General features: G+C 38.4%; 1 protein-coding gene across 1 annotated transcript; it reads left to right on the top strand.

Annotated features, from left to right (window-relative positions):
- Positions 1 to 2,710: 2,710 nt before the first annotated feature.
- Positions 2,711 to 27,788, top strand: Rad21l1 (RAD21 cohesin complex component like 1). The gene is given in 13 exon segments (XM_042694762.1): positions 2,711 to 2,854; positions 4,412 to 4,541; positions 6,535 to 6,628; positions 8,711 to 8,817; positions 11,227 to 11,397; positions 12,127 to 12,222; positions 13,118 to 13,225; positions 16,093 to 16,319; positions 16,518 to 16,627; positions 18,051 to 18,165; positions 20,718 to 20,804; positions 24,328 to 24,405; positions 27,600 to 27,788. Coding segments are annotated over 13 exon segments (1,656 nt in total).

The following is a 27,788-nucleotide window of genomic DNA, read 5'->3' as shown; positions in this document are numbered from 1 at the left end:
TCAGCGCCTGCGCCCCGCCCCGCCACGCCTCAGCGCCTGCGCCCCGCCTCCACCACGCCTCAGCGCCTGCGCCCCGCCTCCACCACGCCTCAGCGCCTGCGCCCCGCCCCGCCACGCCTCAGCGCCTGCGCCCCGCCCCGCCACGCCTCAGCGCCTGCGCCCCGCCTCCACCACGCCTCAGCGCCTGCGCCCCGCCCCACCACGCCTCAGCGCCTGCGCCCCGCCCCGCCACGCCTCAGCGCCTGCGCCCCGCCCCGCCACGCCTCAGCGCCTGCGCCCCGCCTCCACCACGCCTCAGCGCCTGCGCCCCGCCCCACCACGCCTCAGCGCCTGCGCCCCGCCTCTCCCCGCCACACCTCAACGGCCGCCCCTGCGCCCCGCCTCCGCCACGCCTCAGCGCCTGCGCCCCGCCCCTCCCCGCCTCACCTCAACGGCCGCCCCTGCGCCCCGCCTCCGCCACGCCTCAGCGCCTGCGCCCCGCCCCTCCCCGCCTCATCTCAACGGCCGCCCCTGCGCCCCGCCTCCGCCACGCCTCAGCGCCTGCGCCCCGCCTCCGCCACGCCTCAGCGCCTGCGCCACGCCTCCACCACGCCTCAGCGCCTGCGCCCCGCCTCCACCACGCCTCAGCGCCTGCGCCCCGCCCCACCCCACCACATCTCAACGGCCGCCCCTGCGCCCCGCCTCCACCACGCCTCAGAGCCTGCGCCCCGCCCCGCCACGCCTCAGAGCCTGCGCCCCGCCCCTCCCCTCCTCAACGGCCGCCCTTGGCCCCGCCCCTTCACAACGAGACACACACACTCTCTCTCTCTCTCTCTCTCTCTCTCCCTCCCTCCCTCCCTCCCTCCCTCCCTCCCTCCCTCCCTCACTGGAATGCCCGCCCTATTTCCTCGCCCTGCCCCGCCCCTTTCCCCCTCCCACTCTCAGCTCCTGCCCCTCCCACCGCCCTTCTGAGAAAGGGGCCTGGTTCCTACTTAGCTTGAAATAAAAAGTGACCTTCCAAGGCCTTTGCTGTACTGAGGATCTAGGGAAATCATATGCTCCAAAGTATCAATGTTTCCAAAAGTGCTAAGTCATAGGGTTACTGGAGTTTTTAGTCATTGTAAAGACCTCACACATCTGCAAGACATTTTTAAAGATATCTTAGAATTTATTCCAATTAACCAAAATACACTCACAAAAAGTGCAGTCAACACAAAACATAAGCCATAAATATCATAATCTAGCTGTCTTACGGGAGAATGTGGTTTGTAAATTGCTTAAAGTTTAGGCACGATGCTTTTTATTCTTGCGGTGGAAATGGGCATCGATCAAAATTCACCTAAGTTTTTAATTCTGTGGCTAACTTTGTATTCTTATTAGCCCAATGTTCTTATTTATGGAAACTTTACAAAAGCTACCATTGTGGCAGTTTAAGATTGCCTGTATGTAAGCATTAATTCTTCTCCGGGAGTCAAGCAACTTTGTTATAATCTCTCTCCTAAATATTGCCTTTGTGGAAGTGGCACTGTGGCTCAAGTGGTAGAGCGTTGGGCCTTGAGCTGAAGAGTTCAGGGACAGCACCCAGGCCCAGAGTTCAAGCCCACAACCAACAAAAAAAAAATAAAATTCCTTTGCAACTGAATGTTATACTGTTCTCAATAGTATAGTTTCCAGAAATGTACACAAAATCCTCATTATGATTTACATGAAGATGTTCTTTTATTATTTTTATTTCAAAGTTTAAGTGTTTCATTTCTTGCTTCTGATTTCTATTGTCTCCTTTGTTTTTCACTTTATGGTCTTTTGTAATTCTGTTATTTCAAAAATCAATATATTGTTGACAAACCAGAGCATCTGGAAGAGAACAATGAATTTCAACACCTGGATGTAAATAAGTGATACAATACTTCAAAAAATTCTTAAGTTTTAGAAAGGAAATTACCTGTTTCTTAGTTTTGCCCAGCTTTTCCTTCTTTACTGTTTTTTAATTTTTTTTAAGTTTTATTTAACTGTGCTAGCAACAAGAGAATTCAAATACTTTTTGGATAAAATAAAATCTTTATTGCATAAAAGAAGAAATCATTTAGTAGTATGCATTTAAACCAGATGTGGCTGACAGTCTATTAGAGCTCTGTTATTTATCATTTTATATTGGAAATGGTTTTTTTGTTTTTCGTTACTGTACAAAAGGGTTAAAATTACATAAATCAGGTAAAGAGTACATTTCTTTTTGGACAATTCCCTTGCTCTCTCCCTACCATCCCTGCCCACAAATTGTAAAATTTATTTTCAACATAGTGTCTAGTGAGTACCATTGCTGTATTTGTTCACCCTTTGTTGAGATAGATTTTTGTTTTTGTTGTGGGGTTTGAACTCAGGGCCTAGGCACTATCTCTGAGCTCTTTTGCTCATGGCTAGCACTCTACCACCTTGAGCCATAGCTCCATTTCCAGTTTTTGAGTGGTTAATTGGAGATAAGAGTCTCTCAGAGACTTTTATGCCTTGGTGGGCTTCTAACCATAATCCTCAGATCTCAGCCTTCTGAGTAGCTAGGGTTATGGGCATTAGCATTGAGCTAAAAGGTAATCTGAGTGTTGTAGAATTAATGATATGGTTTTGCTAGCTGTAAAATATAAAATGAAAATAGCTGGAATGTTTTGCTTATCAAATTTTAAGCATCTTTTTATGTTCTCCCCAGTTGTTTAAATATAAACTAAGGAATACAGGCAACATGTTCTACACTCATGTGCTTATGAGTAGACGTGGGCCATTGGCCAAAATATGGCTCGCAGCTCACTGGGAGAAGAAACTCACAAAGGCTCATGTATTCCAGTGCAATCTAGACATAAGCATTAAAAAAATTACTTCACCTAAGGTAGGTTACTGATTATAAATGTTAGTTTATATTTGTCATGATTTCTGGAGAGGAAGGGAATTAGAATGCATATATCATAAAATATATTTCCAGTACAATTTTTATATCTTTTTTCCTATTGCATTTAACAACTGAATATAAAGATAATTTCTGTGGATAATTATTTCATATATTTATCAAAAATAGATTGGATTCTGAAGGACAAAGGCCATGTATTTTATAATCCTTTTTTATTCCCTAACAAAATACTATGTAAAGAGTAGGTACCTAGTGAGTATTTACTAGGAAATGAATTAATGAATGAGAAAAGAAGAAAGAATTGATTATAACTAAAAGAGTAAAATATTATTATTATAAAACACTATAAAACAACTACTAGAATTTGCATTAAAATAATCTTAATATTTTTATTGGTTAAGTGTTTTTCAGATATTATCAAGTATAATTAAAAGTCTTATATATGTTAGACACTAGTCTAAACTTTATGTTTATTAATTTATTTAATTTCATCGGCCTATGAAATCTGCTCCTTTAGACTCATGAAGTATGATGGTTAGTAGGAACTTTTAAGCTGGTCAAATTTATGTTTAATCCTTACTTCATTACTTAACAGTTGCCTTTCTTTGTTCATATCACTTAACCTACCTGAGCCAGTGCTTTTTCTTCTGTAAATAGAAACAGAAATTAAATAATGTAGGCAAAAACTCTTTGGACAATGCTTGACACAATATAAGTATACAGTAAATTCTAGCTTTTTTTTTTTTTTTTGAGTATGTAAGTTGAACTCAGAGCCTGGGTGCTCATTCCTGAATTGTTTTGTTTTGTTTTGTTTGTTCAAGGCTAGCACGCTACCATTTTGAACTACAGATCCACTCCCAGTTTTTAGGTGGTTAATTGGAGATAAGAGTTTTAGGGCTTTTCCTGCCTGGGCTAGCTTTGAACCATAATCCACAGATCTCAGCCTGCTGAGTAGCAGGTGTGAGCCACCAGTGTCCAGCTAGCATTTTTATTAAACTAAAGTTCAAGAAGGTTAAGTGACTGCTTCAGTAATTGAGCTAATGCTTGAACTCAAGTTTGCCTGACTGAGTTTATCTTCTTCCCATAATACTAATAATAACATAGTCGGGCACCAGTGGCTCACACCTGCTCAATCCTAGCAACTCAGGATGCTGATATTAAGGACCAAGGTTCAAAGCCAGCCCAAGAAGGAAAGTCCTCAACACTCTTTTAACTACTAAAAAGCCAGACAGGGAACTGTGGCTCTAAGTGGTAGAGTGTTAGCCTTGATTATAAAAGTTCAGGGACAGCACCCAGGCCCTGAGTTCAAGCCCTAGGACTGGCACAAAAATAAAATAAATAATTGCTTATTTCACTTAAATGCTACATAAGGTTACCTTTGTTGAGTAGCCAAAAAAGTTAATTGTTCTACAAAGTGATGTAAAAGCTAAGTGGTTTACTTTAAGTGTACAAAATGCTTTTTAAAGAGAATAAATTCTTAGACTTTCAGAGTAGAACTTGTTAATCTAATTTTTTATTATTCTATTTAATTATTGAAAGGTGAAAATTGCACTTCGAACTTCAGGACATCTTCTTTTAGGAATTGTTAGGATCTATAATAGGAAGGCTAAGTATCTTCTGGCAGATTGCAATGAAGCATTTCTTAAAATGAAGATGACATTTCGACCAGGTATATGTTCAATATATATTTGTCTCTTCTTGGTTCCCATTTGTGTTTTTGTATGGGGTTGTCTCTTTCTGTGTAATTCTAGGTGAGTATAGAGATTCAGGAAATGTGCTGGACTCATACTGCAATACTACTTAAGAGGCTGTGATTGGGAGGCTGTGATGTGGTTCAAGGCTAGCCTGGGCAGAACAGCTCTTGAGACTCCCTTCTCAATCTTGAATCAGAACTGATCATTTTTGTGTTCTTTGTTTAGAATATTTTTGTAAAATCTCTAGTTAAACTTTTGCTCATAACCAAATATAGTATACTTGTTCATTAAGTATTTCATTTATATATTCCACAAATATTTTATTGATCTCATACTCTGTGTCAAATACGGTACATTCTAGGATATTAGGGCAAACAAGTAAGGTCCCTTTCAATCTGGTAAGATATCAAATAATGGAAATATTTTTAAAACTTATAATAATTATAGATTATTATTCTGAACATTGAAACAAAATAACAGACAAGTTCACTTTAGTGGGGATAGTTAAGAAAATAATTTAAATTTAAGCTTGAAAAATAGGAATTATCCAGCCATGTAAAAAGTCCCCAACATATGACATAATAGGAAGATTAAACTGAAAGAACAAGGTCTTGAGATGCAAAATGTTTGACTTTTTCAGGGAATGAAAATGCCAGGCTGAGAAGAAGTTGTCCTTAGATAATACTTATAGGTAGAAGTTAGAATTTTTTCCGGTTTATTTTGCTTTTCTTTTTTTTTATTATCTCTAAGTAGTTGTACAAAGAAGTTCCCATTCTACAAAACAGTATATGAATACAAGGTGTCTGACAATATTGTCACCCATTGCTCCTAACCCATCCCTTCTCTCACTTTTTTTAAAATTGAAAGTAGGTGATTACATAAATTTCACATATTTCACAGTATTGTGGAATAGTGATACTTAAAGTCACAAACACATTTTAACCTTCACAAGGCACATTGTCATTATCATGGTCTATACAGTTTGTGAATTCTATGAGCTTTGACAATACAAATTATTTTTTCTGGGGCTGGGAAGGTGGCTCAGTGGTAGAGCATTTGCTTTGCATGCATGAGGCCTTGGGTTCGATTCCTCAGCACCACATAAGCAAAAAGAAAAAAGCTGGAAGTGGTGCTGTGGTTCAAGTGGTAGAGCGCTAGCCTTGAGCTGAAGAGCTGAGGGACAGTGCCCAGGCTCAGAGTTCAGGCCCCAGGACCGGAACCCCCCCCCCCAAAAAATATTATTTTTTCTATATCAGGTGATGTTTACATTTCTTTCATTTTGCTTAGTGTAGGCTGTTTCCCCTTTCCCTCTCATTCCTCCTCTCCCATCTCTGTCTTTGGGTTGCTTAGTAGAAGTTAGCATATTTTTAATGTACTAGGTAAGTTGCTTAACCATTTTAAACATGTGAATTATCAGATGTGGAGGTGTGGCTCAGGTGGTAATTGTGAGCCTTGAACAAAAAAAGATAAGGGAAAGCCGGGCGCTGGTGGCTCACGCCTGTAATCCTAGCTACTCAGGAGGTTGAGATCTGAGGATCGCGGTTCAAAGCCAGCCCGGGCAGGAGAGACTGTGAGACTCCTATCTCCAATAAACCGCCAGAAAACCGGAAGTGGCGCTGTAGCTCAAGTGGTAGAGCGCTCGCCTTGAGCTGAAGAGCTGAGGGACAGCGCCTAGGCCCAGAGTTCAAGCCCCACGACCAACAACAACAAAAAAAAAGATAAGGGAAAGCCATGAGGCTCTGAGTTCAAGACTGAAAAAAAGAAAAGAAAACCACAGGAATTAACTAAGTGGTTGCTTTTGAAAACTATTACCATTAGTTGCTTTATAGAAAATGGACTGCAGAGAGGCAAGAGTGGGTTCAGGGAAACCAGTAAAGAGATTAAGCAACAGTCTAATGAGAGGGTAAAGGTTCAGTTTTATTTTGCATCATTGCTTATTGAATGTGTTTTTTTTCATATTCTTTTCAGGACTGGTTGATCTCCCAAAAGGGAATTTTGAAGCAGCTTACAATACTATCACATTGCAAGAGGAATTTCATGATTTTGACACCTTTAATATAGAGTAAATTATTTTCCTATTGATTTTCTTGATATTTCACTGTTTTTATATTCAGATCTTGTGAAAGCAAATATAATGTAGGTAATACCTGAGTAAGTACACATATAGCTGACACAAAATTTGTGTGAAATTTCCAAGTTTAGCAGACAAAATGTATCACTATATTTAATGTTTTTGCAATGCTGACAGTATATTCATCATTCATTCATTCATTGGATGGCTTTCCTATGCCAGACACTGTTCTAGGCATTGGTAAGATAACAGTGAATAAAAAAACAACTCCTGGCTTCATGGAGTTTACATTTTATCTGGAGTAGACTTGACAAAAACCAAACAATAAGTTTGGGGCTGGGAATGTGGCTTAGTGGTAGAGTGCTTACCTAGCATGAATGAAGTCCTGGATTCGATTCCTCAGTACCATATAAACAGAAAAAGCCAGAAGTAGCATTGTGGCTCAAGTGGTAGAGTGCTAGCTTTGAGCACAAAGAAACTCTGGGACAGTGTACAGGGCCTGAGTTCAAGCTCCAGGACTGGCAAAAACAAACAAGTCAATATAAAATATTCTAGGAGATGCTCAGATTTCAAATATGAAGAAAAGTTAGAAGTAACTAATGACTAATGGGATGGTTTTGAAAAGACCTGCTGATAAAGTAAGAACAGAAACCTGAAGGCGCTAAAGCACTCTGGACATTTTTCAAGGAAAAGCAAAGAGGCAAGTGAGATTGGAGTGTGAACTCATGAGGGAATGAGGTCAGAGAAGTGCCAATGTAGTATGTTGTAAGCTACAATAGGACTTTTATTTTACTCAGAGAAGAAGCACAGGCAGGTTTTGAATAGAGAATAGAAGAGTGGCTAGATCTGACTTAAGTTTAACGTGCTCCCTCTGGCTGCTGACTAAGTGGGGAAAGGAAGCAGAGAAGCCTAAATGATTATTTTAGTAAGAAGACCAACTGAGAGAAGATAGTTTTTGTGATCAGTTCCCAGCTTCATCTTAGCAAGGTGGTAGCAGTCAAATTATAAATATGTGTGGAAGGCAGGATTTGCAAATGAATTGGATATAACTCTTAAGAGAAAGAAATGAAGGGTAACTATGATTTTGAGCATTAAAATGGCTTTACTACTTAATGAAATTAGGATAACTAGGGAGTGACAAATTTAAGAAAGGGAGAGAAAAGGAATGTAACCTAATTGCAACCTAATCCCCAAGGCGATGGCACTAAAAAGTGGATACTAGATTGTGAAAACCTTCATGGATAGGATCAATACCCTTATAAAAGCAGCCTGAAGAATCTTCCTTGCACTTTCTACCACCTGAGAATACAGCCATGTCTAGGATGTGTCACTAAACACTGAATTTGTGGACTGCCTAACATCCAGAAATGTGTAATAAATTTCTGTTGTTTATAAATTACCCAATGTAATGTAATTTGTTATAGTATCACCAAAGGCTGAGGAAGACCAAAATCAAGGTGCTAGCCTATCTTGTATCTGGTGAAGGTATGGGTATGCTTCCAGGGTCATAGAAGCAGTCTTCTCACTGTAGCCTCATTAGATGAAAAGTACAGGACAGCAGTCTAATCTCATGCATGAATTCAGAGCTGTCATGACATAGGCACCTCTCAAAGACCTCACCACCTACCAAAATACCTTTAATTCTCATGTTTCTTCTTGTGTATAACAAATGTGAGTTAGAAAATAATTTAAAAATTTTAAAATTGCTTCAGTAGGAGAAGGAAATATTACTACATTAAATGTAGTAATATTTGTACATTGAATGTACAAATTGATTATGAAACAAAAACTAGTTTGGAGGTGACACAAGCATTCAAACATAGCAGGAGTGAGCAACTCTTCTAAATGCTGTTGATTGATAATACAAGGTCTAAGAACAAATACTGGGTTTGACAACCTAGAAATTATTTGTACATATTATAAATTAGAAGTTTGTTGTATTTATAAATAATACTACTCATAAAATCTCCTATATTTTACAATAAACCTGACTTTTGTTTTAGAATTTTTTAAGTATGCTATAAAAGTATTGTGTTCTGTTCATATGTTTTCCTCAAACTTATATTTCTCTAGCACTATTGATGTTTCAGAATACTTTACTCAGAACCAGAGCAGACCAGAAGAAATTACACTTAAAGAAGACTATGGTAATTATCTAGTTTTTCAAGCTGTGAGCTTTGGTGAGACTATTTGAGAAATCAGAATTGCAAATCCTAATCAGTTATATTTGCATTTATATACTAAAACAATGCCAGTAGAAGTCTCTATACAATGAAAATTTTTATGTATAACTGTAGTTTCCAATAAAAAACTTCCTTGATTTTTTTAAAAATGAATTTTAATGCCAAGACACTCTTAAATGCTTAGCCATGCCTCAAGCATTTTTCTTTGCTGGTAATTTGTGTGTGTGTGTGTGTGTGTGTGTGTGTGTGTGTGTGTGTGTGTGTGAGCGCGTGCGTGCACATGCATGGACACGCATGCACGCCTGCTAGTGCTGGTGCTTGAACTCAGGGCCTTGGTACTGTCCTTGAGATTTTGTGCTCAAGGCTAGTGCTCTACCACTTGAGCCAGAGCTCCACTTCTAGCTTTTTGGTGATTAACTGGAGTTAAAAGTCTCACACACTTTCCTGCCTGTGCTAGCTTTGAACTGTGATCCTCTGATCTCAGCTTCCTGAGTAGCTAGAACTACAGGTACAGGCATGAGCCACAGGGGCCTGGTTCTTGCTGTTTTTTTTTTTTTTTTGGTCGGTCGTGGGGCTTGGACTCTGGGCCTGGGTGCTGTCCCTGATCTCTTCAGTTCAAGGCTAGAGCTCTACCATTTGAGCCTCAGCACCATTTCCTCTTGCTTCACTTTCTTCTGAATGTGCTTGCGCCACAGTCATCTTTCTTTGGCTTCTGGTTGTAGATAGGACAACAGTTGTGTGCCAGTACACTCAGCTGTCAGTTGACAGCTGTCAGCTGTCAGGAGTTCATGAATTTTTCTGCCCAGGCTGGCCTGGAACCACAAACCTCCCAATATCAAGGATCTAGAATTACAGGCTTGAGCCACTGGTGCCATGCATTAAGAAATGTTTATTATCCTGTTCTAGATTGAATATAAAATTGAATATAATTATTGTTTATTTTCTATAATGTCAGATTATTATTGAGATAAGGGTCTTGCTCCATAGTCTAGGCTGGCCTAAACTTGCTCTATAGCTCCAGTTGACTTCAAATTCCAGATTCTCCTGCTTCAACCTCTTAAAGGCTGGAATTATGGGCACTCACTGCCATAACCAGCTTTATTTTAGTTTTTTTTTTCATGCTTAATCCTTAGAATATAATGGCCTCCTGACTGACCAAGGCTGTTTATTCTTTCAGGAGCTACCAAGTTGCACCTGGATGATATGTACACACTCTCAGTTCTTTCTGAGAATGTCACTTAATGTTTTCCATTGAGCAATTCTTCAATATAATGAGACTGCTTTTTTTCAACTCTTCTGTCAAAACAACGTAGCTTAGCCTGCAGCTGGTGGCTTATACCTATAATCCTATCTACTCAGGAGGCTGAGATCTGAGGATTATGGTTTGAGGTCAGCCTGTTCAGGAAAATCTATGAGAGTTCAATTACAAATATATATATAGTTGTGGCTCACATGATAGAGCACTAGCCTTGAGCAAGAGAGAGAAAGGGGGAGGGCGAGGAGAGAGGAAGATGGGGGTAGAGGAGATGTGAGTGATATATCTTGATTTTCTTTACTGTTGAACACTAACATGTGTTGTTGGAGGGGAGAGAGAAGACCAACATCTGACCTCTGGAGTTTTAGATTCCTAGATTCAAACTCAAGAGAGAAAGTGTGAGAGCTGACTTCTGGTCCTCTGAAACTATCAATGTAATGTTGTTGCTATCAGAATGCAGGTTTTGGAGTTACAGTTGCATTCAGATCCTAACTCTGTCATTTATTAGAGTGTGGTGACTATCAAAAACACTCTGTGATGTATTTCTTCATTTGTACAATGAAGGTTATAATAGTATCATCTGTTGTACAATCTAAGGCACATAATAAGAACTTAGTTAAATGTTAGCTGGCTGGGTTTGTCCTTTTTATTTGTCTATCTCCACCTTCTGGCATATTCAATAAATAATTATTGAATGAATTTTGTAAGCCTGTTCTTTAATATTTTTCCTACCTTCCTATTAGGAAGGCAGATATAGTCTTTATTTCGAAAACTGTAATTATAGTTAAACTGTTCAAGCAATTGTCCTTGAAATGATAAGAAATAATAACTAAGCAGAAATTGACCTAGCTAAAGTACAGGAAGTTACTCTGAGGGTATTGCTACCTTCTAAGAAATTATTAAACTATGCCACAACTATTGGCATTTTTCATATATATATATAATATATAGGAGAATATTAAACTAGAAATCTAGTCCCTACTGATTAACTCAGTGTCTTCAGTTAAATAATTCAAATAATATTTTTCTGCTTTTATTGTCCTTGTTTCTAACATTAGGTAGATTAGATAATACCTTAATTTCCTTCTAACTATAAAAGTATGCATTTCTATGACTAACAACATTAATGATACATATATACATTTATTTAGGGGCAATAACTGACATTCCCAGAAGCCATAGCATTTTTGGTGACAACATATTACTGAACTCCAGTGGTCCTTTAGTTGAACATAATTCTGGAAGCCTCACTGGAGAAAAATCTTTTATTTATGACAATGGAGATGGATTTGGAGATGAAGGAAGTGCAGGAGAAATGATCGGTATGCAATTGGTCATATAGAAATCAAATCTTTATTTCAAATTTCTACAATATTTTAGTGGATTATTACATCAAAACAGATGTTTGTATATCATGTAGGTTAACTACTTTTTTACACAAGTTTTCAAGTCTGTGGTATATGTAGGCCTGATAAATAATCATGTGCTTAAACACATTCTCCATATAGGTTGGGAATTACTGCTTCCTTTTATTTTTACAAATACCTAAGTTTTTGGAGGGGAAAAATAAGACTACTATATCCCTTCTTTAATACCAACTGTGGGATCTTTCTGGTATTATATATTATCTGAAGGAACTTTTCTGGTATTTTATATTATCATTTTTATATTTGTCTAATACTAGTGTAAAATCTTAGAAATGAGGTAGACACAACTGGGGAAATTAAATGTACATAGCTTAAAGATTGTTAACTGTTTATATCGAATGTATTTTTAGTATTGACCCTGAGCAAAAAAGCCAAGCAAGTGTCTGAGGTCCTAAATTCAAAGCCTGGTGTTAACATGAGAGATATATATGCACATATATATGCACACGTACATATACACACATACATATTAATATATATATATACATAATATATAATTTCTAGTTTGTATTAAAAGTTTGGTTATCCCTTTACAATGACTTGCATAAAGTAATGTTAAAAAATGTTTAGTGACCAAATGAAATATTCCAGTCTATGACAAAGGTATTTATTGTGTTTTTCAAGACAACATATTACGAGGCAGTGAGAATAACCTGTTAGAAGAGATGAATTGGAATGAAGAAGTTTTACCAACTTCTGAGTCTCAGGGTAATATACTGAGTATGTTGAGATTTTTTGTGTGTATTGAACGTGAAATGATACTAATAGTCAAATGAAACCTAAGAACTTATGAATTTAAGTAGCAACATAGTATAGTGAAAGATAATAAAGAACATTGTTTCTCAAACTCAGTCTCTTAAAGACAATATAAAATTGAAAGTTAAGTGTGAGAAAGGTACAATAAAGGGTATTTAGGCATCATTGGGTTTCATATAAGAGTACATTTAAATATTCAGCCAAAATACAATTATTTCAAATCCTAAAAGTAACATATGCTATATGGTAAGAAAAATTATATGTTGCATTTGTCAATCTACTACAATTTGAGAGAAGTTGCAAATGTGATGATATTTGCCTTACTAGAATTTCCCTAGAAATTCTTACTAAAGTGTTTCAGATGAAATGAGGTCTTTTAGGTTGATTTTTCTTAAGAATTAAAAGCATAATTATAAAGTATAATTAGCCAAATTTTGAGTTTTCACAATTTTTGATGTTATATTTCTTTTTGACACAATAAAAATTGAAAATGTAAAAAGAGGCAAGATATGGATCTTGATGGACCAAGTGATTTAACAAAATATAAATATTCAAGAAGACATATTAAATTTATATGCATCATTTATTAAGGTTGCTCTACTGTTTGGTTTTTACTTCTATGATGACTATAGCCCAGTCTTAGATGTCTCATGTGTAAAAGAGAGTGGTTGACTACCTAAATACTATGGATCCCAATACCTGAGCCTCTCTACCCCTGTTTAATATATGATTCTAAGGATTAAGATTCAGCCCCAGTTGGCAACATAAATCTTCAATTAGTTTTCATTTTAATTTTCGTATAGTATTCTAGTTACAGCTTAATCGTATGATTTTATACTTTTATGGTGTCATTAATTAGTAGAACCAGATAATCCAGATGATATATATCTACCTAAAAATGAAAAAATGGATGAACCAACATCAAACGAAGAAGAAGAATTTATTCTTGCTCCAATTGATGTTTCAGGTCAGAGGTTTTCATGTTTTTATTTTTATCTTTGTTATACTACTATCTTATTTACTTTGAGATATGTGAAGGTATATGGAAGGTAGTCTAGTAATGGCATTTGTTATATGATAGGAGATGAATGTAAAGAAAGTTTGAGATCAGTCTTTCGTTATGTTCAGCCCTATTTCATGAATAGTTTGAGAAACTGAAAATTTTTAAACCAGGTCCAATTCAATAAATTATTACTCTGTATTGAACATAGGAATGAATAAGACATGATTCCTGACTTTAAAATGTTTCAGTCAAGGGCTGGGAAGGTGACTCAGTGGTTGAGTGTTTGCCTTGCATGCATGAGGCCCTGAGTTTGATTCCTCAGCACCACATAAGCAGAAAAAGCTGGAAGTGACGCTGTGGCTCAAGTGGTAGAGTACAAGCCTTGAGCTAAAACGCTCAGGGACATTGCCCAGGCACAGAGTTCAGGCCCCATGACCGGCAAATAAATAAATAAATAAATAAAAAGTTTCAGTCAACTATGTAACTCGAGAGTAGGGACAGGAGAAGGAAAGAAGGGGATAACAAAGGAAAGGGTAACATTGACCAAGAAGCATAATACTCACTACCTAACTTATGAAATTGTACAACTACACCATCATCATCATCATAAAAATTTTTAAAATCAAAAAAGATGTTTTGATCTATGCCAGGCATGGGACACATACCTGTAACCCCAGCACTATAGAGTCTGAAACTAGATAGCAAATTTGAAGTCAGCCTGGACTACATAGTGAAAAACAAAAAAGGTTCAATTTGATTAAGATAAATAGATGTGCAGAGTGTATATATATATATATATATATATATATATATATATATATATTATATATGTATGTATTATTGGAACATTTGGTTTTAAGTAGTATAAACTGATACAAATTTTAGTTTATACCGCAGGCCTGTAAGGAATAAAGTATTCAATTGCTTTCTTTACTGAATTCAACTTTAAGTCTTTAGTTCATAAGTCTGGTAGAGGGGGCTGGGAAGGTGGCTCAGTGGTAGAGCGCTTGCCTTGCATGCCTGAGGCCCTGGGTTCAATTCCTCAGCACCACATAGGCAAAAAGAAAAAAGCCGGAAGTGGTGCTGTGGCTCAAGTGGTGGAGCGCTAGCCTTGAGCTGAAGAGCTGAGGGACAGTGCCCAGGCCCAGAGTTCAAGCCCCACGACCGGATCCCCCCCCAAAAAAAGATAAGTCTGGTAGAAAAATCAATCTGCATAGCTTTATTATCTGCCCTGAGCTATGATAATACTAAAGTTTTGGGGAAAACAGAAGTATAAAGTGAGGATATAGAAATGAGCCCCTGGTTACCAGCCACACCAGTTATGAGTACAACTACAGTTTGTAGCCAGCCAACTTTCCTAGCTGCACAACCAGCTCCTTGAGGTCTTACTATGTTTTTCCAGAATTTTACTAAAATATATCAACAAGCAGGTTCCTGTTGCTCCTGGCTCCATCTGATCTAACATCTTCATCTGAGAAGTCTAATTCCTTCTCTTTTCTGCTTTACTAAAGAAAATCTTAAGCCAGGTACCAGTGGGTAACACTTATAATCCTGGGTTCTCAGAAGGCTAAGAACTTGAGGATTGCAGTTTGCAGCTAGTCTAGGCAAAAAAAAGTACGTGAGACTCCATCTCAAAAAAGTGGAGCTGGGGGATGGGAAGGTGGCTCAGTGGTAGAGCGCTTGCCTTGCATGTTAAGGCCCTGGGTTCGATTCCTCAGCACCACATAAGCAAAAAGAAAAAAGCCGGAAGTGGCACTGTGGCTCAAGTGGTAGAGCGCTAGCCTTGAGCTGAAGAGCTGAGGGACAGCGCCCAGGCCCAGAGTTCAGGTCCCATGACCGGACCCAAAAAAAAAAAAAAAAAAAAAAAAGTGGAGCTGGAGGCATGGCTTATGTGGTCAAGAGAGTTAAGCCATGAGCAAGCAAACCAAGTGAGTACCATGTCTTGACTTCTGCTCTCCTTTTACTGGTAAAATTCTCTAAGAGTTAAATTCCATGGACCTAGCTGCCTACTTTGAGTTTATATATGAATGTCAGTGGTAGAGGAAAATCATACTGGACAAATAAATATTAAGGTCTCAAGTATCCTCTTACATAGGCATTTAAAGGAACTTCTAGATAGGTTAACTTCCCTCTCTTAGTGTAGCCATGCTCAGTTTTCTACTTAGGAGGTCAGTAAAGTCCCCCCTATACACTTTGAAGCAACAGCTTTAAAAACATATCAGCTTTTGGCTGCTCAGGCACTCTACAAAATACTTGCAAAGTCTTTTCAAAGAATAGAAGAAAAATTTCTTTCCAATGAAACTCTGCAGGTGTTTGTGATACATATTTCTTAGATATGTAATGTCTAGTATATTACTATACAAAGCCCTACAATTTAACACAGGCTTATTTTTCCCTTTCTGTGGTACTGAGATTTGAACTCAGGGCCTCCAGCTTGCTAAGTCACACAGCCCTGGCTTTCACTATTACCTGCTCAGGTTTGCACCTGAGCTGCCACCTAACTATTTCTAGGCTTCTCATCATTGCTGAGATCACAGGTGCATGCCAGCACTCCAGCTTCCCTCTGTAGAAATGGAGTCTTGCAGACTTTTCTGCCCAGAGTATTTTGGAAATGAGATCCTCCCAATTTCAGCCTCTCATTTAGCTTGAGATGACAGGCATGGACCACTGCACCCAACTATGGTTTTAGAAGGGATCTCATGAATTTTTTTTCCCCTTGGCTGGCCTCAAGCTATTATCCTTCCATTCTCAGACACTCAAGTAGTTAGGATTACAGGTGTGAACCACGAGCACCCAGATTATGTCTCCCCTTCCCCTCCCCCCATATTCAGGTATTGCTGAGAAAAGGAAAAGCAAAAAAAGGAGACTGATCATAGATCCAGTCAAGGAGATCAGTAGCCAAGCTATGCATGAACAACTGAATTCTTTTACTGACACACTCATGGTTCTGGAACTTGCACCTCCTACACGGAAATTAATGATGTGGAAGAAGAAGGGAGGAGTGGATACACTTCTATCAACTGCTACCCAGGAATTGATTCATGAGGAGTTGAAAATGGTAATAGTTTCCATCCTTTTTACATGAGTGCAATGTTTGTTTACAAATAAATAAATCCATATTTACAACAATTCAAATGTAAAAAATTAATTTGCTAATATGTGTGTATGAATTATAGTTTTTACTTTATCATATATGCTTGTTTTTACTGTTTTGCTTTACTAGTACAAAAACAAACAAAAATGTATGTTTTTACAGTTGTTTTCAAAGTGCTTTCTGTCCTCTGTCCTTAAAATTGGAAGAAAAATTATACAGAAGGAGTCAGTAAGGAATGAAGTGAGAAGCCAAAACATAGGTGAGACTTCCTAATTCTGTTGCTGTGAAGAATTTTTTGGTATCCAAAATCTTATTTTATACTTAAAAATTAAAAGGGTTTCCAATTCCATATTTTCAATTATAAATACTAACTTTAATGAGTATTTGAACTTAAAATATTTATTTTTCTGCTTTTGGCATTAATTTTCACCTCCAAGTCTTCATTAATAAAATCAAACAACCAGGCATGGTGGTGTACCTATAATTCTAGCCACTTGAGAGGCAGAGATTGGGAAGATCATGGTTTAAGGCCATCCCAGGCAAAAAGTTAGCAAGACACTCATCCCTCAACAAACAATTGAGTATAGTAGTTCTTAACTGTAATACCAGCCAAAGGAGACATATGTAGAAAGATGATGGTGTAGACGGGCGCCCATAGCTCACTCCTGTAATCCTAGCTACTCAGGAGGCTGAGATCTGAGGATCATGGTTCAAAGCCAGTGCGAGCAGGAAAGTCCATGAGACTCTTAATCTCCATAAACCACCAGAAAACCCGGAAGTGGCACTGTGCCTCAAGGGGTAGAGCACTAGCCTTGAGCTAAAGAGCTGAGGGACAGCGCCCAGGCCCAGAGTTCAAGCCCCACAACTGACAAAAAAAAAAAAAAAGATCATGGTGTGAGGCCACCCTGGGAAAGAAGCATGAGTACTTCTTTTCAGACCCTATCTGGAAAAAATAACTAAAGTGAAAAGGGTTGGAGTTGTGGCTCAAATGGTAGTATCTGCTTAGCATGAGGCCATGAGTTCAATCCCAAGTGTCAAAAAGGTATATATTATATGTAATATTATTTATAATATGTATCAGTCATCATATATATCATTTATCATATGTTTGTAAACCATTTTTCTCTTTCTCATCTTCCCCAAAACAGTACTCAGAACTCCTCCAAAAAAGGAGAAAATATTTGTATCTAGAAGGATAATGTTTCACTTTAACACTACTAAAATAGAAAATCAGATAGGAGTAAGAAGAGTACTAAGTTAATACAATCAACCTGAGACATAAATATTGTCATCCAACTAGAGGATTCCAGGATTATTAATAATTACTGTTTATTGTTGTGACAATTATAAAGTTAAAACCAACTTATGAGATGAGTGAGTCTCCCTTCATAGTAACCTTTCCTGAAAGCATGAGAATATATTGAATATACCACAATGAACTTGACCTACCCATGTTGTTCCATGAGTATAATTGTGTGTGATTGAGTATGGAAGAGATTGTTGGCAGAGGATGGAGAATGGAGATGAGTCAGAGAAGGAAAAAAGAAGCCATAGGAAAGTTTGTGCACTAAGCCTATATTCTTGAATTCTAAGTTATCTGTCCAAAGTTTTATTAACAACTATATCCCAGTTCAATATGAAAGTTATGTTTTTTTTTAATATTCTTTACTCCCTTGATAATTTAGAAACCTTTACGATGAAAGAGCCAAATACACAGCAAGAATTAGATCACCTCCAGACATTGAAGGATGTGACTGATGAATGTAAGGGTGGCTCTCATGAGGATACCAATAAAAATATTAACTCTGAGGTAAGATAACCAGAGAATATTTAAAAAAGCAAAAACAATGGGGCTGGGAAGGTGGCTCAGTGGTAGAGCGCTTGCCTTGCATGCATGAGGTCCTAGGTTCGATTCCTCAGCACCACATAAGCAAAAAGAAAAAAAAGACGCAAGTGTCACTGTGGCTCAAGTGGTAGATAGAGCGCTAGCCTTGAGCTGAAGAGCTGAGGAACAGCGCCCAGGCCCAGAGTTCAGGCCCCATGACCGGACCCCCTCCCCCCAAAAATTAAATAAATAAATTTACCCATCTACCTCTAAAACAATATCTTTTAGACCTTTATATTTTGCTAATCTTTAATCTGAAAGACTATTTCAAAGTCTATGACAAACACAGAAATAATTAATTTTATTCAGAAATATAATTTTTGAAAGCATAGCTATTTAAACACATAGTTATAAACAATATGAAACAATATGATTTCAAATATTGTCTCAATTCTTACTTTATTAGCTGTATAAATGTAAACATTAGCCAAAAAAATATTAATGCTTTTCTAAAGTTAGTTCTGTCATCACTGTATTTTGGTAACTACCTAAGGAATTAAAGTTAACCCATACTATCTTTGGAGGAAAGACACTTTCACAGTGTAATGCACTGAATATTACTACAGTAGGTTACCAGAACTGTCTTCCTCATTTGGACTTGGACATTTCTTTAAACATACCTATTGAAATTGTGATTAGGCAATCTTTTTTTTTTTTTTTTGTCGGTCATGGGGCTTGAACTCTGGGCCTGGGCGCTGTCCCTCAGCTCTTCAGCTCAAGGCGAGCGCTCTACCACTTGAGTTACAGCGCCACTTCCGGTTTTCTGGTGGTTTATTGGAGATAGGAGTCTCACGGTTTCTCCTGCCCGGGCTGGCTTTGAACCTCGATTCTCAAATCTCAGCCTCCTGAGTAGCTAGGATTACAGGCGTGAGCCACCAGCGCCCGGCTTAGGCAATCTCTTTTTAGTTTATGATTTTTGGAAGGGAAGATGAGCACAGTTATCATAGACATATTAACAAAATATATTTTCCTATGTGCTTGATATGAAAAGAAGGAAAGAATCAATGTACCTGTTTTTTTAACCTTTACTCCTTTACCATATGCCTTGCTTTAATTTTTATTTTGTTGTCAAAATGATGAACAAATAAAATATATAGTGAAATATAGAAACACCATCAATTTTATTTTTTTGTTTTTTTTTGTTTTTGTTTTTGGGTCCGGTTGTGGGGCCTGAACTCTGGGCCTGGGCACTGTCCCTCAGCTCTTCAGCTCAAGGCTAGCACTCTACCACTTGAGCCACAGCGCCACTTCCGGCTTTTTTTCTTTTTTTTGCTTATGTGGTGCTGGGGAATTGAACCCAGCACCTCATGCAAGCGCTGTACCACTGAGCCACCTTCCCAGCCCAAACACCATCAATTTTAAAAGCCAGGAAAATTCTGATTAATCATTTTCAAATCTTCATAAAAACAGAATTTTATGTACAGAAACTGCAAATTTGAGAATATCCAAAATGTAGAAAATTCAGAGAATCAGGGAGAACATAATAAGGTCCCACAAATATAATTCTTTATATTCACTGAATGAATATAATTTGAAGTGGAAAAAAAAGAAATAGTGTTAAGGAAGCTCTTAATGAAGATCAGAGATAGTAACTGGGGAATGAAGCTTGAAGATAGGTTAAAGATGAAAGGTTAAAGATAGGCTGACAGCTGAGCCCCAGTGGCTCACATCTATTATCCTAGCTTCTTAGGAGATCTGAGAATTGAGATTCAGAGTCAGCCTAAGTAGACAGCCTAACTAGACTACGCCAACCCTAGGCATAAAAATCCATGAAATGCTTATCTCCAATTAACAAGCAAAAAGCATGGCTCAAGTGGTAGAATGCCAACCATTAGCACAAAAGCCAAGTGAGAGTGTAAGACCCTGGATTTAACTCCCAGTACCTCCCCCCCCCCCCCCACACACACACACAAAGGAGTCAACAGTTTATTTACAATGTAAACGAGATGATGAGGCATGGAGAATTTCTGGCTTTCTCTGTTTCCTTCTACCTTTATGTTTTTGCTCCCTCTAGAGGACAACATGGTGTCAGCAATAGCTCCAGCAATGTTGGCAGGTATCTTATCAGGGCCCTAGGTAGGATAGTAATATTCCTTCCCTCTCTCCTTGCTACTGCTCGCCCTCTGCAAGTCATTTTTCTTTGCTACCTAGTACTGGCTTAAAACTAAAGGTTGGGATCTGTGTCTAGAAAAAAATGCTGAAAAAAGGGCCATGACCTCAGCAGCACAGTAGAAACTTCTGACATGAGGCCTGCAGTAAAGAGGGAAATAGGAAGGAAAAGGATAGATAGCAAAGAAGTTCTTCATTGGGAAAGGCATATTTAACAAAAGGAGTATTTAAGCCAGGTACTGCCTACCTTGGATATCTCAAATAAAATTTTGAGAACTGAGCATTTATGTGATAAAAAGTCTTTAACATAATTAGATTGTTACAATCACCAGTATAATTATCTATTTTTCTCTAACTTCCCTTAGCAGGGTATTATTGAATTGGTTCCTCCAGCTGCTGAGGAATCATCTTCAATGAATGTCTTCTCAGTCCAAGAAAATTGTCCTTTTGAATTGGTAAACATGCATGTAGTCTTGAGGATTTTCTTTAAAGCTTTTTTCATACAATTTTGTATCTTACATAAAGTTCGGTTTTTAGAGCTGTCAGGTTCATTTCTAAATTTAAATTCATAATCTCAGCAGATATGTTTAGCTAGGTGTGGTAAATGCCTTTAATCCCAAAATTTAGGAAGATAGAACAAGAGGACTTTTGAGTTGAGGGAATATTTGTAAATAGCTTGATAAAACATGCAGAATTTCTCTGACATTTTTTATTTCCTAGTTTATTTTGAAACTTCAAATAATTTGAAAGGAAAGTGGGTATTTTTAATGCTGATTCAAAGGTAGTGATAAGTTTTTAAATGTCAAGAATCACTGTTTGAAGTTATCCTTATCTCTAAAAAAAAATGCTATAATAGGAGGATAAGCTAGGCATCTGGAGATTGACTTTATTTACTGAATAGAAACTCTAATTCCAGCACTCAAGAGACTTAAGTGTTTGAGGCCTACCTGGGCTGCATATGGAGAGTCTGTCTCAAACCAATCAACCAACCAACCAACCAACAAATCAGGACCAAGAAAATCATGCACAAAATACTGTAGATGTTTTTTCTCAGCATTTTATAGGATTAAGCTTTATATCTGTAGAAGATTTCTGAAAATCAAGGAAAAGAAAATGTTCTGTTCACAGGGCATGTGTTGATAGCAGTGATAGAAGTAAAATCTTGAGTCCAGGCCTGGGATGGTGCTCAGTGGTAGAACGCTTGCCTTGCATGCATGAGGCCCTGGGTTCGATTCCTCAGCACCACATAAACAAAAAGAAAAAAGCCACAAGTGGCGCTGTGGCTCAAGTGGTAGAACGCTAATCTTGAGGTGAAGAACTGAGGGACAGTGCCCAGGCCCAGAGTTCTGGCCCCACGACCAGACCCAAAAAACAAAACAAAACAAATCTTGAGTCCACTGACTCATTTTGTGTTTGTGAACTCCTTATTTCTCTGGTACTTGGCTCAGAGTACTAATGGCATTTTTAAGATTGTAAGGAATTTTAGAAAAAGTTCTTTAGTAAATAATAACCTACTTAGGACTGATGTTAATTTTTAAAGCACATTGTCTTTACAATGAGCTTCACAACCATGAAATTGTTTTTATATCCATGTAAATTGGGCTAAATTCTTTGGATAATCTAATAATAAGTAGCCTAAACATTTTACCTGAAATATCCTATCAGTTGAGGTAGGAGTTATGTGGTTCATTTCACTTTTCTCTTGCCTCCAGAGACACAATTTATTTTCATTCATGCAAACCACAATGGAGCACAAGTTCAGCCATTTCAACAATCCACTGGGCTTTCCACAGCAAAGATTCAGTTGTAGGATGTCCAGATCAAATGGACAGATAATAGCAAAATACACAAACTATTCTGAGCTCATATTTTTCCTGGTTAGTTGTGTCTTTTAGGCAAAGTTACACTTGCATGGATCTTTAACAAAGAGCTTTCTACAGAAATACCATTTAACAATATTTAATCACTAAATATGATTGAATGAATTTATTTTCTAAGGACAGATTAGAAGGAAATAGAAATAAATTGTGGTTTTAGAGAATTGGAAAACTTCAAAAGAAAAAAAAGACAATATTTTTGGATCAGTCTTTCTGGGATGTAACAAAAGATGTGTAGTAAAAGCAAGACCAAAAAAGTCAGTATAGCTGGTGAGAATAGGGGCCCAGCAGCTCCTGGATTCAGTCTAAGAGTCTTTGTATCCTCAAGTTATTTTAAATATCAGGAAGAACGATGGAGCTTTCTGAAATCACTTTGTTGAGGTCCGTGAAATTGAAATCACTTTGAAGAAATAGATCTGGGTTATGCATGAAGCTAGACAAACAGGCATGTGTTAAAGTACCACAAATGCTGTTGGGTGCTATGGTCAGAGCCACAGTAGGAAAAATGTTGTCTGTGCCACTTCTCTGTTCCCAAGCCTTTCTATGTCCTCCCCCCCCCCCCCCCCCCCCCCCCCCCCCCGCTCCCCCAGTTGGTTGTGGAGCTTGAACTCAGGGCCTGGGCTCAGTCCTTGAACCTCATTGTGCTCAAGGCTAGCGCTCTACCACTTGAGACACAGCACTACTTCTGGATTTTGAGTAGTTAATTGGAGATAAGAGTCTCACAGGACTTTTCTGGTCGGTTGTGGGGCCTGAACTCTGAGCCTGGGCACTGTCCCTCAGCTCTTCAGCTCAAGACTAGTGTTCTACCACTTGAGCCACAGCGCCACTTCCAGGTTTTTTCTGCTTATGTGGTGCTGAGACCCAGGGCCTCATGCATGCAAGGCAAGCACTCTACCACTGAGCCACCTTCCCAGCCCCTCACAGGGACTTTTCTGCCCAGGCTGGCTTCAGGACATGATCTTCAGATCTCAGCCTTCTGAGTAGCTAGGATTACAGGCATGAGCCACTGGTGCCCAGCTTATGTCTGTTCTTTTTATCAATACCTTCCTAAGCCCAATTTCTGTTCTTGGGCTTATAAGGTGTTAGTAGTAGATTAGAGTGAGTTCTTGTAAAGAGACTTCAACTTTGCTGGTTCAAATCTTGAGGTATTTCTGAAGACCAAAAACAATGACTCTATTCAGATAACTCTAATAGCAGGCAATGAGTTAACCTATTTTGGATAAGTCACCCTTGAAATATGAAGTTTCTAAACCAATTGTCATGGTACCTATTTTTAGATCTTTTTTTAGATCATATAACCTTTTCATTGTCTTGCTATTGGTCAAAGTTTAGCTCTGCAATTTTTATTATAATTCTTTTTTTTTTTTTTTGGTCCAGTCATGGGGTCTGAATTCTGGGCCTGGGCACTGTCCCTCAGCTCTTCAGCTCAAGGCTAGCCCTCTATCAGTTGAGCCACAGTGCCACTTCCAGCTTTTTTTCTTTTTGCTTATGTGGTGCTGGGGAATCAAACCCAGGGCCTCATGCAGGCAAGGCAAGCGCTCTACCACTGAGCCACCTTCCCAGCCCTGCAATTTTTATTATAATGTTACTATTTTTAAGTAGTTGTGCAAAGGGGTTATAATTCAACATGTCAGTTTACAAGTACAATGCGTCTTAACGTGTTATCCCTTTCATCATTTCTGTCATCTTTTCAGAACTTGGTATCATTAAGGTCAGATAAAAGCCTTTACAGTTTTCTACACTTTTATATTTACTGCTGTCAATTGGATTCAGATTGACTAAAAAGATAGTCCTAATTGAAAGTGGTTGTCTTTGCTAACTTTACTTCTCAAAATACACAAAGGCACAACATTTTGAGACTCATTACCAATAAAGACTGCAAAATCTCCTACTTTGGATTACTATATTAGAAGAGAGGGCATATGTACAATGTATTGATCTATATGTATATTACTTTTATTCTCTCTGTTCTCAGACTATAAACTATTTGGCAGGATTTCCACATTATAGTTATGTTTCTTGTTTCAGCTAACACTGAACTTTGGAAGTAGTAGACATTCCGTAAGATTTGCTTAAATGAAATATTTTATCAATCACACAGGAATTATTGGGCAGTGAAGAAATTATGGAGGAAGAGAGATGTAATCAAAGATCACACCAGATGTTAAATAAACTACAGGTAAGATGGTAGAAGTTATCAACTCTTCTTTTTAAAATGTTCCTCTGGGGCTGGGGAATGTGGCTTAGTGGTAGAGTGCTTGCCTAGCATGCATGAAGCCCTGGGCTCTGATTCCTCAGAACCACATAAACAGAAAAAGCAAGAAAGGGGCGCTGTAGCTCAAGTAGTAGAGTGCTAGCCCTGAGTAAAAGAAGCTCAGGGACAGTGCTCAGGTCCTGATTCAAGCCCCAGAATTGGCAAAAAAAAAGTTTCTCTGTACATCACCTGCATAATAACAATTTTTTAAATCCTAAGAAAATAAATAAAATTTTGACTTCATCACATATATTTATGAAAACAGAACAAGTTGTCTTATGTTTTGATTGAAGACAAATTCCACTAGAGTGAGGTGATTTTGAGTGATGTACCTACTGCTAAAATATACCATTTGATGGTAGCATATTCTAATACACTTCTAACTACATTTATGCTCCTAGTATCTATGTCCCATAATAATGATAACTCATTTTTAAATTTTAATTTGCATATTTACCATAACAACATATCCAATAGTACTATGCTAAAAGGCTGAAAAGATTGAAGTCTTTTAACCTTCCCTGCCTTCTCACTGAGTCCAATTTACCAGATGTAACTATATTAGACTGTTCCTTTTATTATTTATATCCAGATTCCTACCTGATATGTTTTTACTGCTTTTTTTTGGGGGGGGGGCATTGTGGGGCTTGAACTCTGGGCCTGGGCACTATCCCTGAGCTCTTTAGCTCAAGGTTAGCACTTCTACCACTTGAACCCACAGTGCTACTTCTGGTTTTCTGGTGGTTAATTAGGGATAAGAGTCTCATATACTTTCCTGCCAAGGCTGGCTTTGAACCGTGATCCTCCGATCTCAGGCTCCTGAGTAGCTAGGGTTACAGGCATGAGCCACTGGCACCCCGGGTGCCAATTAATAAAATTTAAGGCTGAACTATCAAGAAAGAGCAGTAGGTGGGGCACAGGCATGAGCCACCAGCACCCGGCCTTATCTGTTTTATCTAAGAACAAGACAAAAAAATGAATCAGAAGTTACATGTTAGGGCTTGTATGTAGGCTTACAGTCTTTAGAGTAAGTTAAATAGGCGGTGCCTTTTCTCTAGATACCTTTAGCTAAAAGGCTTCTCCTCCCCCTCTGCCCCCTAGAAGGGATGGTTTTCCCAGAGCAGTTATGAAATCTGCAGACCAGAATATATAAGCATAACACTAGTGGCTTAGGAACCAACAGGAGGTAAAACAGGCACTGTTCATCTTTCAGAGCAGGTGTGGAATGTTGCTCAATCCCCCAGTTTGTGATTCAATACTTCTTCCCTACTTACATAGCTGGTATTCTAAATCCAGAGCCTCAAGGATTGGTATCTTTGGAAAGAAACCTTCTTGCCTCCTGTCACATGCATAGTTGTCCCTGATTCTGTGAGGCTATAGAGTAGCTAAACATAGAGTCTAATTTCTCCCTAGACTCTTAAGGAATTCTGTTTTTAGGTTCACCTTTCATTCTTACCCATGACACTCTAATGTCTCCATTTCACGACCTTTTCCAAGGTTCTGTACCTCAAATTGGCTTTTTCTGTTGTTGTTGCCTTTTCCCTCCCTGTTGATATTTAGGTTTCAGCTTCTTTTAGTCATATCTTTCATTTTCTTTGTCTTTATCGCTTTTGTCACTTTTATTCACTGTAGGGTATTTCTGAAGGAAATAAATAATAAGCACATATGTTCAATCTCACGTATTTGTCCTGTCAGGGTTTTTCAAAAGAATTCTTGAAATTGGAAAACCTATCCCAGGGGAAATAGCCACTCAATCCACACTTGTCTCTTAAGGAAGGAAATAAGTGAAGCTTGGCTTATGTCATCTTTAGAGGTTGCCACATCTGAGATAAAGTACAACAAAATATTTTCATTAATTTAAGTATCAGGGACTTGTAAAAACTTGTAATGACATTTCCAAAAGTGTTTCTTAATAGGCATAGGGATATTGGCCAGTATCCCCCACCATATTTCTAACTAAAAAATTAATTCTGTAGAAATCTAAGTCCTAGTCCTCAAAAAAGGGGTTATCTTCTTCCACTATTGAATACCCTATTGTATCTCAGTTATTCATGTGCCATTCACAGGTACCATATGATGAATCCAGCATTTTTATAACCCGTACAAAGAAACTAGGGAGATGTTCACATAGTTACGATCTTATGCCACTGAAACTTCCAAATGGTTTTCTACATTTACTACTAAGGTTGTTTTATAGTCATTCTACCCCTAGTAGTTCCTTTAAGAGAAGAAGCCTGATGATAGGCTGGTCATTTTGGCTGTATTTGAAACCTGTCAAAGTCCTATGATTTTTTTTTCTCTCTACAAGTCTAGATTAATTGCAGTTTCCATAAGAGGCTTTTTTTTTTTTTTTGCCAGTTGTGGGGCTTGGGTGCTGTCCCTCAGCTTTTCAGCTCAAGGCAAGCAGTAATCACCACTTGAGCCACAGCGCCACTTTGTTTTTTCTGGTGGTTTATCGGAGATAAGAGTCTCACAGATTTCCTGCCTGGGCTGGCTTTCAACCGAGATCCTCATATCTCAGTAGCAAGGATTACAGGCATGAGCCGCTGGCGCCCAGCCATAAGAGGCGTTTTTAAACATTAATTTTTAAAAGACTTGCCTGTGGCTCATGCCTGTAATCCTAGCTACTCAGGAGGCTGAGATATGAGGATCCTGGTTAAAAACCAGCCTGGGCAGGAAAGTCTGTGAGACTCTTATCTCTAATAAAAACCACCAGAAAAACAGAAGTGACGCTGTGACTCAAGTGGTGAGTGCTTGCCTTGAGCCGAAGAGCTGAGGGACAGAACCCAGGCCCAGAGTTCAAGCCCTACTACCTACAAAAAAACAAAAAAAGACAACATTTGTATGGCACTTTATAAGTTTATAAATTCTTTGTAAATTTATGTAACACTTTAGAATTATTTTGCATACATTTTCTCAATGAACCGCATTATGCTTAATAATGACTGTGTTTTAAAAATAGGTTTATTAGAGTCATTTATCTTTCTCCTTTTGAGGATATCATAGTCACTTATCAAAAATTTCAGTATTTTGTTGTTGATCATGAACTGATAACCTGCTTTACTTCTAATGTTCCCCCCCCCTCTTTTATTTTCCTTTCTTCTTTTCTATTTTCCCAGGAATCTAACAAGAAGGGAATGCAGTCCTTTAGTTTGATGGAGCTCTGCAAAAACAGTGACCGGAAACAAGCAGCTGCCAAATTTTATAGCTTTCTTGTCTTAAAAAAACAACAGGCTATTGAGCTGAGCCAGAGTGCTCCCTATGCTGATATTATAGCAACAGTGGGACCAAGGTTCCATGACCTGTAA

Source organism: Dipodomys spectabilis, unplaced genomic scaffold, assembly GCF_019054845.1.
Source record: "Dipodomys spectabilis isolate Male_0828 unplaced genomic scaffold, ASM1905484v1 ptg000175l, whole genome shotgun sequence".
NCBI classification, from domain to species: Eukaryota; Metazoa; Chordata; class Mammalia; order Rodentia; family Heteromyidae; genus Dipodomys; species Dipodomys spectabilis.
The sequence above is the reverse complement of the archived record's forward strand: the minus strand, read 5'-3'. Positions and strand labels throughout refer to the sequence as shown.